Genomic DNA, 12,094 nt, shown 5'->3' with positions numbered 1-12,094 from the left:
TAAAGGGAATGCAATCCATCATGGTGGTTGGAGGGCGAGGCATAGTCATACTGTGTGCAGTCAGTGAAATCATGGTGGTGGGAAGGCGAGGCATAGTCACACTGTGTGCAGTCAGGAAACAGAGGTAATGCTGGTGCTGCTCATACTCAGGGTGAGCCTTCCCCCCTGAGTGTACCCCCTTGGGAGGCCCCTCGTAGCCACCCGCGAAGGCTGACTACCACGTGCTTCTAAACAGATGCCGGTTGACAAGGAAGATACAGTCATGAAGCCCCTCTCCAGAGGTGTCTTCCTTGTCACCAGCCTCTAGCTGCCACATCACTCTTAGTCTCTGTGAACCATCTGATGCTTTCCAGATTTGTCTAAGAATGCACGTGGATTTGGTATACACCTGGTCTGTTCGTACCCGTACCCCTGTACCTAGAACACTGCCTGCCACGAACGGGTGAGTGCCCTAGTCTCTAATAACCCCTTTCCAGAAGCCTTACATTTGAACTTTAAAATGTTTTCTTGGATATTTCTATCTAAACGTTCTGCAGAAACCTGAGACTTGGGCTTAACCTGCTCCAACCCTAGGCTGTCACCCCCTCCGTCCACTCTCCAACCCTAGGCTGTCACCTCTCTGTCCACTCTCCAACCCTAGGCTGTCAACCCCCTCTGTCCACTCTCCAACCCTAGGCTGTCACCCCCTCCGTCCACTCTCCAACCCTAGGCTGTCACCCCTCCGTCCACTCTCCAACCCTAGGCTGTCACCCCTCCGTCCACTCTCCAACCCTAGGCTGTCACCCCTCCGTCCAGTCTCCAACCCTAGGCTGTCACCCCCTCCGTCCACTCTCCAACCCTAGGCTGTCACCCTCCGTCCACTCTCCAGCCCTAGGCTGTCACCCCTCCGTCCACTCTCCAGCCCTAGGCTGTCACCCCCTCCGTCCAGTCTCCAACCCTAGGCTGTCACCCCCTCCGTCCACTCTCCAGCCCTAGGCTGTCACCCCCTCCGTCCACTCTCCAACCCTAGGCTGTGACCCCCTCCGTCCACTCTCCAACCCTAGGCTGTGACCCCCTCCGTCCACTCTCCAACCCTAGGCTGTCACCCCTCCGTCCACTCTCCAACCCTAGGCTGTGACCCCCTCCGTCCACTCTCCAACCCTAGGCTGTCACCCCCCTCCGTCCACTCTCCAACCCTAGGCTGTCACCCCCTCCGTCCACTCTCCAGCCCTAGGCTGTCACCTCTCCGTCCACTCTCCAACCCTAGGCTGTCACCCCCTCCGTCCACTCTCCAGCCCTAGGCTGTCACCCCCTCCGTCCACTCTCCAGCCCTAGGCTGTCACCTCTCTGTCCACTCTGCCCAGGTCCTTCTGTCTGTAGCTGAGCTGTTCAGGCCTGGGGTCCTCCCTGGCTCCCCCACCTCCACCACTCAGCAGCCGCTGTCAGTGTTTCGCTCGCGCCCTCTTCCTCCCATCTGTGGCCATCACCTTTAGGTCAGATTGCTCTTTGCTTGAGCTGTTGCTTAAAGTGCTGGAAAGGGCTGTTTATCTCCCCATCCTCCTCGCTCTTGTCTCATTCCTTTCTCTTTCCCTAGTCCTCATTTCTGGACCATCCATTCCTGAGGCCACTTTTCTGTTCAGAACAAGCGAAATGCAGTCTTTACGCCTCTTATTTCCTGGACTCTTTCAGACCCAGCTCGTTCTTCAGCCTGACCCCCCACTGGATTCCTATGTGTTCATCTTGAGGCTTACCAGTCACTAGTTACTGCTCAACCAACATGCCAGACCCTACCCAGCCCTTTTATAACTCCATGCCCACGACTCTTCAGACCCCTTTTCTGACTCAGAGTTACCCATCCTTCTTTAAGACCTAACAGGAAAAACGGCAACAACAAAACAATTCCCAAGAAACCTTTCTAAGTTTCCCCTCAATCCTAAAATTGAAACAACTAGTATAGGCCCATAATATCTCTTTGCTGGTTCTTAAAAATTATGGCAAAATATACATACTGTAGAAATAAACATCTTAGCCGGGTGTGGTGGTGCATGCCTTTAATCCCAGCACTCGGGAGGCAGAGGCAGGCGGATTGCTGTGAGTTCAAGGCCAGCCTGGTCTACAAAGTGAGTCTAGGACACCCAAGGCTACACAGAAAAACCCTGTCTCGAAAAACAAACAAACAAACAAACAAAAAAGAAATAATAATCTTAATAATATTATTTTTGTTTCATGTGTTGCCTGTATGACTGTGAGTGTGTCATATTAGAGGCAGTTGTGAGCTGCCATGTGGGTACTGGGAATTCCCACCCTGGTCCTCTCAAAGAGGTGTTCTTAACTGCAGAGCCATCTCTCCAGCCCAATATTTCTTTCTTTCTTTTCTTCTTTCTTTTTCTTTTCTTTTCTTTTCTTTTTTTTTTTTTTTTGTTTTTTGGTTTTGTTTTTTGTTTGTTTGCTTGTTTTCAAGACAGGATTTCTCTGTGTAGCCTTGGCTGCCCTGGAACTCAGGCTGTGGACCAGGCTGGCCTTGAACTCAAAGATCCACCTGCCTCTGCCTTCCAAGTGCTGGCATTAAAGGTGTGCACCACGATTGCCTGGTTCCTGTATTTCTTTTTTATTGCTATAGGTGTTACCTCTAGATTGTAGACAAAGACTTGGCCTTTGCTAGGAATCTAAATGAGCAGCGGTGTGCTTGTCTGGACGTGTAGGTCCCACGCTCCTCTCCCAGCACCTCAAAATAATTTAAAAATGAGATAAACATGAAACCCAATGTTTTGCATGCAACCCTTGAAATTAATTTAAAAACTTGTCCTTGCTTGCAAGCACTTGATTAACATGGATAGACATGAGCATATTCGGACTTGTTTACTGTGTGGTCAGCACCGAGTCTCTTGGGCTGGGATGCTTGCCTTTCTTCATGCTGGCTAAGCCCTGTTCTTTGGTGGACATAGCGAGCTATGCGTTGGACAGTAACACTGACTTGTCTGTAGACAGAGCTCAGAACTGTCTCCCTCTCTCGAGTGTTCTCTTGCCTTTCTTGTATAATCAAACTAGCACGCATTCTCAAGCACCACAGAGTCTGAGGGTCTGAAGTCGTATGTGATCCTAATGCTCACATCTTGCAAATGAAGACCCAAGTGTCTCAGCCTGTAAAGGGCAGAAGAGCTGCCACTCAAGGACACCTCTTAGCGCTCATCGCTGAGCGATCCTGCGTTTAGCTTCTAAGATGTACCAAGAGTTGGAGAAAGCTAACCCTCAAAGTGCGCATCTGTATTTTGTGTTGCCAGAGGGTGGAGCCAAGATCTCTGGGGACAGCTGAGAGAGGACCTCTGCTTTGCCAGGGACAGGTACCTGGGAGGATTTGACGAATTCTAGGTATTAGCTCAGCAAACCTGAGCTTTGGGTTATCTCTTCAGGGATAGTGGGCATGACTAGGTCAGGGCCTGTCCCACATGCAGGCAGGAGTGGGAGGCCTCTGGGTCTCTGCATGTTTGTCAGCCCACATTGTGGGAGCAAGGTGAGCTCACAGAAAAGTTGTGCTCTCCCTCCTCCACTCAGCCTCCTAAAACAAGACGTGAGAAAATCAAGTGGCAGGAGTGATAAGGTCAAATGCTTATGCAGAATGAATGTGTGGGCTTGTTTAGGAGGAAAGTGGGAAAGATGGTGGCTATGGGTGCTTATCTCCTTTCAGGCATTCAGCACGTCCCCATTCAACGCCTTTCAGAAGTAGCTGCCTCACCCTAGGTGGAGTCTTTGTCTCTTGCCATCTTCTTCTTCTTCTTCTTCTTTTTTTTTTTTTTTTTTTTTTGGTTTTTCAAGACAGGGTTTCTCTGTGTAGCCTTGGCTATCCTAGACTTGCTTTGTAGACCAGGCTGGCCTCGAACTCACAGCGATCCGCCGGCCTCTGCTCCCAAGTGCTGGGATTAAAGGCGTACACCACGACGTCCAGCACAACATCCAGCAGCCGTTTTCTTGACAGAGGGAATACAACGAGAGTAGTAGGTGCTTATTAATCTCTTTGTGCCTAACTCTCACATATGTAAAATGGGCAAAATAGTAAAACCTCTACAACTTCTAGAAATACTGTGAATATATAAAAGTTAGGATTGGTCTGAAATCGTAAGCAACTAAAACAGTTTTTATTAGTTGATTTAATCATTCTTCATAGCTGCTCATCCTACCAGTTAAATGTAGTTCTCATATGTCTGTATGTATATGAATATATATATATATATATACATTCCTTCTATATACGTGTGTATATACAATTCCTTCCCAGTGTGTATAAACCATCCTTAGTTTATGTAACTGAAGAGCCTTCTTCACTTTCAAGCAACTTAATAGAAACAAAAATGTGTACATGGAAAAATCTGGATAATTTAATTTCTTTAGTCTTTGGAGGTTGGATTCCTTTCCCTCTGTAAATAAACTTTTGTTTCCCCTTCACTTGGCAGGTGGTATGCAAGACTACAATTATGTCTGGGCCAACTGCTTTGAGATCACATTAGAACTGACTTGTTGCAAGTACCCACCTGCGTCCCAGCTTCGACAAGAGTGGGAGAATAACCGCGAGTCTTTGATCACGTTGATTGAAAAGGTAAAAACTGCTGACTCCAAGGTTTGGATTTAGAAATAATGGGTTAAATAAGAGAGAGATTTGAATGCCCATGAATAACAGTCTAAATAGTATGTTCTTTATCTCATGTGTTTTAAGATTGTGGATCGGCCAGGCCGTGGTGGCACATGTTTTTAATCCCAGCACTCCAGAGGCAGAGGCAGAGGCAGAGGCAGGCAGATCTCTGAGTTCCAGGCCAGCCTGGTCTACAGAGTGAGTTCTAGGACAGCCAGGGCTACACAGAGAGACCCTGTCTCAAAAAACAAAACAGAACCCAAAACATAAGTAAATAAACGAATGAATGACTGGTGCAGGCGTCTTTAGAAATGGCTAGTTTGTAATCTACTAGAGTACACGCTCGCCACCTTCTCTACCCTAACCCAACCCTACTTCCATGCTTTGCCAGTCACAGACGCTTTTACAAGTAAGTGGCCAGATCTGTAGTGGGGGAAGGAGTGTTTGACACGAACGAAGCCCTGAGTTCAATTCCTGCCACCAAAAGCCCCTATAAATTTGCACCATCAGGTTAACAACGCCATGCGTTCATATTTGCCCGACACCCTTTACCACTGTGAGCGTGCATATCAGTTTTAATGCAAATATCAGAAAAACTCACGCAACAATTGACTGTTCCAGAAGTTATAGTTTGGAGAGAAAATTCAAAGTGTGGCTTCAAAGAGAAGGAACTTCAGAAGCACCTCAGGGCTGTAGAGAGTTTTATAACTTAAATTTAGGATTAATGCTGGGGCTGGAGGGCTGGCTCAGGGGAAGAGCAGGCTGCTCTTGCAGAAGGCCTAGGATTGCTTCCTAGCACTGACATGGCAGCTCACAGCGAAACTGTAATTTCATGCCAGGGCATCCAACCTACTTTTCTGGCCTCTCTGGGTCACCAGGCACACATGTGATACATGAAGGCCAACACACACAAAATAAAAATAAATCTTAAAAAAAAAATTTAGCCCTTTGCCTGTGTTTTGTTTCAACTTCAAGGGATTAAAAAATACTTTGGTTGCTAGACATGGTGCTGCACACCTTTAAGTCTCAGCACTCAGGAGGCAGAGGCAGGGAATCTTTGTGAGTTGGAGGCCAGCGTTGTCTCCTTAGAGTTCCAGGCAGGCCAGGGCTATATAATGAGATCCTGTCACAAAAAGAAGAAGAAGAAACTAGTATAGTAGTCTTACTGTTTAGAAACTCCAGCACCAAACTGATTGCCTCGTTGCCTCTAAGTTTTGATCTCTGTCTTTTAGGTTCACATTGGAATTAAAGGATTCGTGAAGGATGCAGTAACAGGGTCTGGGTTAGAGAATGCAACCATCTCAGTGGCTGGCATTAATCACAATATCACAACTGGAAGATTTGGTGATTTCCACAGATTACTCGTTCCTGGAATTTACAATCTTACAGCGGTTTCAACTGGGTAAAAGTTTTAAACGTTTCTTAATTACAGTGCCAGGCCTCTCTCTAGATGTAAGACAAAACCTACCAAATGTGGGTTCTGTTTTTCCTCGTTTTCTGGTCCTCCCCTACCCCCTTTAATAATGATAAGTACTGTCACAGAGTGTGTGGTCACACAGTCCAACAGCGCGAAGCATCACCCTGACACTGGGCTGAAGAAAGAGTGTCAAAGCTTTATGAGAGGCCCTGCTGTCAGAGGCATTACCTCAGCTAGTTGAATCAAGTAGAAGCAGCCCAGGGCTCCATAGATAGAATTTTAAGACCTGTCTTCCCAGCTTTCCGATACATTAAAGCAGCCGTTTTTCACCTGTGCAAACCTTTCTGCGCACGCACTTCATGAAGATTTCACTGATACCCTCTAATTGTGAGCTTTGTGGCGAGCGGAAGGCGGGAATGCCAACCTGGCAATGGCTGCAAAGATGGGCAGCATATGCCCTGACATCACAGCCGCAGCCGGCTTGTCCGCCCCTTTGCGTGTCACAGCAACATTTCTGGCAAACAGTCTAACGTGTGATACCTAGGAAGCTTGTGAAAGACATAATAATCCAAGATTTCCTATGAAATAACATTCCAAGATGGCTTAATTTATACAGTGGTCTTGGTTTAGTTTTGAGTTTTGATAGATCACTAAGTGCAGGAGAATGAAAAAAAAGTCATTGTGTTTTTATAATGCTAAAACATTGTGTGTCTTCACACCAAGCCACCTCCATTTCCAATTTTTTAAGGTATATGCCATTGACTATTAATAATATAATGGTGAAAGAAGGACCAGCCACAGAGATGGATTTTTCCCTTCGACCAACTGTGATATCAGTAGTTCCTGAGTCAACTGGGACTGTAGCAACTCCAGGCACAGTCGCTGTTCCTAATATTCCTTCTGGAACGTCATCCTCCCGTCAGCCAATTCAGCCCAAAGACTTTCACCACCACCATTTCCCGGATATGGAAATCTTCTTGAGAAGATTTGCCAATGAGTATCCCAACATCACCCGTCTTTATTCACTGGGAAAGTCAGTAGAGTCCAGGGAACTCTATGTGATGGAGATATCGGACAACCCAGGTGTCCACGAGCCAGGTAATCGATGGCCTTCCACAGGCTTGCAGTAGTGCCCCTCAGAGCTAGTGTTGTGTCACCGTGCTTTGTGCAGAATGTCATCTGTATAGTGTGTAACTGCAATTAAGCACACCTGGTCAGAAAAGAGCCAATCTGTTCGCAAAAAGAGGTTGCACTTGGGAATCCACATCTGCATGGTATTTAGTAAGTTCACAGATTGGATCCTTTCGGCTGAGTTCAGTTTGGTGGGGGGCTATACACCAATGTGCATTAGACACATCTGTCTATAGACATATCTGCATACGACACATCTGTCTATAGACACACAAGATGTGCAGACGTATATGCTTTGAGCCTGCTCAGACACATATGCTTAAGCCACAATATGCTTAAGATTTTTCATGACGTTGGAAAATATATGTTTACTTAATATTTTGGTTCAGGATTTTTATATATTAGGGAAAAATAAACAGATTCCATGTTAACTGAAGAGAAAAAAAAAGGCTTCCATATAATTCTTTTGTTTTCAGGTGAACCAGAATTGAAGTATATTGGAAACATGCATGGGAACGAAGTGGTCGGGAGAGAACTGCTACTCAACCTCATCGAATACCTGTGCAAGAACTTCGGCACAGACCCCGAAGTGACGGACTTGGTCCGCAGCACCAGAATCCACCTCATGCCGTCCATGAACCCTGATGGGTATGAAAAGGCCCAGGAAGGTAAAGAAGAGCTGACTGTTAGCGTCTAACCTGTTGGTTCTTGTACAGCTTGTTATTTGGAATAGAGAAGAAGTCGAACTTTATTCGTGGGATTTGTGAGTGATTTTGGCTTTTATGTTACTTAGAAAATAAGGTAAACTCTGTATCATGTGATGAAGCATACGTATATAGTGTGTGAGTGTGTGTGTGTGTATGTACACACGTGTGTGTGTGTGTGTGTGTGTGTGTGTGTGTGTGTGTGTGTGTGTGTAAGGTAGAGGTTGATGTTGGGTTATTATTCAGTTGCTCTCCACCTTATTTTTGAGCGCCTGGACTTGCTGGTCAGTCAGCTCCGGGCATCTGCCCAGCTCCGCCCCCTAGTGCTGGAGTTGTAGATGCACATTACAGCGCCTAGCTTTTTTAAAATGTATTTGTGCTTGCATAGCAGACACTTTACCAGCTGAACCATCTCTCCAGCTGTTCATCAAAGGGGTTCTGTACTTACTCATCCATATGTCAGGCCTGCTAAGTTGCTGCTTTTTCTTTTTCCTGCCTCGCCTAGGCAAGCCCATCTCCTCTGAGGCAATGCTGGGAGGAGGGCTGCATACACCTTCTACAGGACCCTAGGAGATAAGAATGTGTCTCTTCCAAACCCATGAGTCCATAGGGAACGTTTAAATATTTGTTTCCCATTAAGGGTTTGATAATTTTCACCTATAATGAACTGATAATGGATAGGTTAGCAGGGAAAAATTAAACTTATTTTTATATTCAGAAACATGAGGACCATACAGGTGTGAGTCTTAAGGGAGAGCTAAGCAGTTGAAGTCTATATACACCTAAGCCAGGGGGCTGGTGGCTGGTTGGGTGGGAGGTGCATATGGGCTGTGGATGGTTGAGGGGAGAGTGTTCACCGCCAGCAAGGGTCTGCCAGGTGACAACTATCTGTGTTCACCTCTGGGCCAGGTGTCAGACTCCCCATCTCTATTTAAGGGATGCCTTTCCTAGGCATAAAGTGGGGTAACAGGCAGAGAAACTTTCTTTTTATAAAAAGGACAGCTTTTCAGAGCTGTCCCTGTCTCTGCAGCCAACTGCCGCCAACTTGGAGTATGTCCAAGCAGTCTGTTTACTCTCCCACAGTTGCCCCTAGCAGTGACCCCTGTGAGTGGAACAGACCCCGCAGTGTCGACATGCAGGCACAGGTGGATAGCTCACACTGAGCTGACGTGGGGATCCCGTACAGGCAGGCTCAGGCTCAGGTGCTTGGCTTCTCACTGTTGGCAGCATCACAGACCCCCTCCCGACACCTCCAACCCTTCTGAAGGTTAGAGCCCTCCAGGTGGCTGTCCCTTCACTTGCAGCTCTTCTCTTATTGTAATGACAATAATTAGACTCTTACTCACAGTAAGAGTCTATACAGTTAAGCATGAGTTGAAGTTTTCCCCCTCTATTTTGTTAAATACCCAACAGTGTTCTCTACTAACTCAAATGTTAGCACACCACAGTTTTCTTTTTGCTGGTCTGTTTTCTCACGATAAAGCCCCAACAACTCCAGGGGTCACTTATGCCATTATTAACACTTGAGCTATGCTTTAGTATCATTTGTGTAATTGGATGTTTTTCCTCCCAAAGATTGAGCAGAGGACAGACGCTAAAGAGTAATGACTTTACCACTGTAAGGATCTGGAAGAGATTTAAAAAAAAAATCACACACACAATTTTTTTAAAAGATACATTTTACTCAGTAAGGTTGGTAGCAGTGAGCCTGAGGTGCTTTCATGTTCAGGTGCCTGAAATTGTATGTGTTGTATTAAAATGTAGTTAAGCCTGCCTTAAACTTTAATCCTTTATCATGCAGGAGATTCGATAAGTGTAATCGGCAGAAACAACAGCAACAACTTTGACCTAAACCGAAATTTCCCAGACCAGTTTGTTTCGATCACCGACCCCACCCAGCCAGAGACTATTGCTGTGATGAGCTGGGTGAAGTCCTATCCGTTTGTGCTGTCAGCCAATCTGCATGGAGGTGCGTAAGGCAGCCCCCTCTGCCACCAGGCAGCGCTTGCTGAGAGTGTTTGAAAACGCTGCTCAAGTCCTGTGTGCTTACACAACCCTCGGCTTTCTTCCACCGTGTCCTCTGTCACTGCCTCTGCCACAGAGCACTTACAGCCTTTCCCCTTCTCACCTTCCTTCCTTCATTCCTTTTTTATCTTGCTCTCCTCTTCTCCTCTTTCACCATGAGAACCAAACACATTCTCTTTATCTGTGCCCCCCCCTCCATATATCTAATTACTTAACTGCAGTATAGTGATCTCACTCTCATTGAGGGTTTAGGGGTATCTATGTCAATGTGACTCCTCAGGAAGGAGTCAGTTGAGTAGACGGGAAGGTCCGTATGAAGTAAAACATCGTAGCTGTGCATCTGAGCCCATAGAGCACCTGCCGAGCATGCGTGAAGCCCTAGAGTGTGCTTTACACGTTCCCTGAACTCCAGTGTGGAGGCCCACAGCTTCAGAACGGCTGTTCTAACTGTAAGAAGTTCATTGACATGGGTAGGCTTTGGGTGCGGCTAATTTCACTATGTGATATTTTTTATTTGCAAGTTCTTTATAACAAAGTTATAAAAATGATAAGAGTAAGCTGGGCAGTGGTGGTGCAAGTGGACTCTGTGAGTTCGAGGCCAGCCTGGTCTACAGAGCAAATTCTGGAACAGCCAAGGCTACATAGAGAAACCCTGTCTCCAAAAACAAAAACAAACAAAAAGAGACAAAAGTAAAACTGTTAAAAACTTACGTACTTCTGTTTTTAGATCTGATAGATTAATCAGACCAGTAAATTCCAAAGAGCTATCCATTTTAAAGAGCCTTTAGATTTTGTGCACGGGCATTATTTTCCCACTTACTCACTTTGATTTTCCTCAGTACTGTAAGGAAAGCAGTGGGTGGTGCTGGTGGTTGTTGTTGTACTAGGCTTGGGGGTCGGTGCCAATGCCCTGTGCACACTAGGCAAGCTCTCTGTCATGGAGCCACATCCCTAGTCTCTGTTTTTCATTTATAGTAGGATAATTGACCTTGACAAATTTCTTGGCTCTCCCTTCTGTCTTACCTTTTCTGTTGGTGTGATAAAACACCGTGACAAATGCTACCTAAGGGAGAAGGGGTTTATCTCAGTTGACAGTTCTGGGTACAGTCTGTCCGGGCAGGGGGGGTCTCAGGCAGCAGCAGCTTGAGGCAGCATCTCATTTAGGATGCAGTTAGCTGAGCTAGCTTCCCCCAGGTCCTGTCAGGGTCACAGTCAACACCTTCCGTTTCTGACTGTGCTGTTGTTATATGATTACACCATGCAACGCGACTGGTTTGAGGAAGTTCATTTCAGGGAGGGGAAAAGGAGAGGAGTTAGGGCCTCCAGGAGGACTGGACATGTAGATGGGCAGACAGACAGACAGACAGACGGGACACAGCCAAGGGGACATGTGGACAGGCAGGCAGATGGTCGGGGACAGAGCCATGGGGACATGTGGACAGACAGATGGGGACAGAGTCATGGGAACATGTGGATGGGCAGGCAGATGGACGGGGACAGAGCCATGGGGCAGAGAAGGACATGGACAGAGAGACGCAGAGAGAGGGGTGGTGGGCGGGTCCTTTTATACCCGTATACACCTGGTGACGGCGGGCAGGTGATGACATAGGAAGTAGCTCGGACCCTGAAGGCAGGCTAGCTGAATCACTAACAACTGAAAAAGCTTGTTTTGAATTGCTGATCCACTTTGAAACAGTCAGCAGCCTTTTCCTGTTTCCCTTGTAGGTTCTTTGGTGGTTAACTATCCTTTTGATGATGATGAACAAGGAGTTGCCACATACAGCAAATCACCGGATGATGCCGTGTTCCAACAAATAGCACTTTCTTATTCCAAGGTATGTTTGTACAGCAGATGCTGGAAAGTAAACTCAGTGAAAACTACCTTAAAGCATTCAGGTCATGTGCTCTCACAGTGAAGACACCGTGGCTCTCCCCACCCCCATTCTTTTTTTTCCTTTTTCCTGTTTCCCATCTCACGTTTGAACATCTATATCTCCTTCTCCATTAACTTTTAAACTCGTCATGTTTTCTATCTCAGGACCTGGAACATAAATGATGTCAGCTTATTTCACTTGATGATGCATATTTAATTTATAGGCCCAGTAAAGTAGGCTAAGGCAGAATTGATGAGCTAAGTTAAATTTTATTGCCATGCAGCCACACCATACCTTACAAATAGTCTATAGTTGCTTTCTCTTTGAACATTTGAAAATA

At 46.3% G+C, this 12,094-nt stretch overlaps 1 protein-coding gene across 1 annotated transcript in view; it reads left to right on the top strand.

Moving 5' to 3' along the window:
* The window catches only part of CPD (carboxypeptidase D), a 64,090-nt gene that overhangs the window by 25,795 nt on the left and 26,201 nt on the right, over positions 1 to 12,094 (top strand). The window contains exons 3-8 of the mRNA XM_084802748.1: positions 4,428 to 4,570; positions 5,836 to 6,005; positions 6,769 to 7,118; positions 7,628 to 7,819; positions 9,657 to 9,824; positions 11,606 to 11,715. Of these exons, the coding sequence (XP_084658874.1) occupies positions 4,428 to 4,570; positions 5,836 to 6,005; positions 6,769 to 7,118; positions 7,628 to 7,819; positions 9,657 to 9,824; positions 11,606 to 11,715 (1,133 nt within the window). The remainder of the gene's footprint in view (positions 1 to 4,427; positions 4,571 to 5,835; positions 6,006 to 6,768; positions 7,119 to 7,627; positions 7,820 to 9,656; positions 9,825 to 11,605; positions 11,716 to 12,094) is intronic.

This window comes from Acomys minous, assembly GCF_964271855.1.
Source record: "Acomys minous genome assembly, chromosome: 12".
NCBI classification, from domain to species: Eukaryota; Metazoa; Chordata; class Mammalia; order Rodentia; family Muridae; genus Acomys; species Acomys minous.
This window is presented reverse-complemented; position numbering and strand designations above follow the sequence as displayed.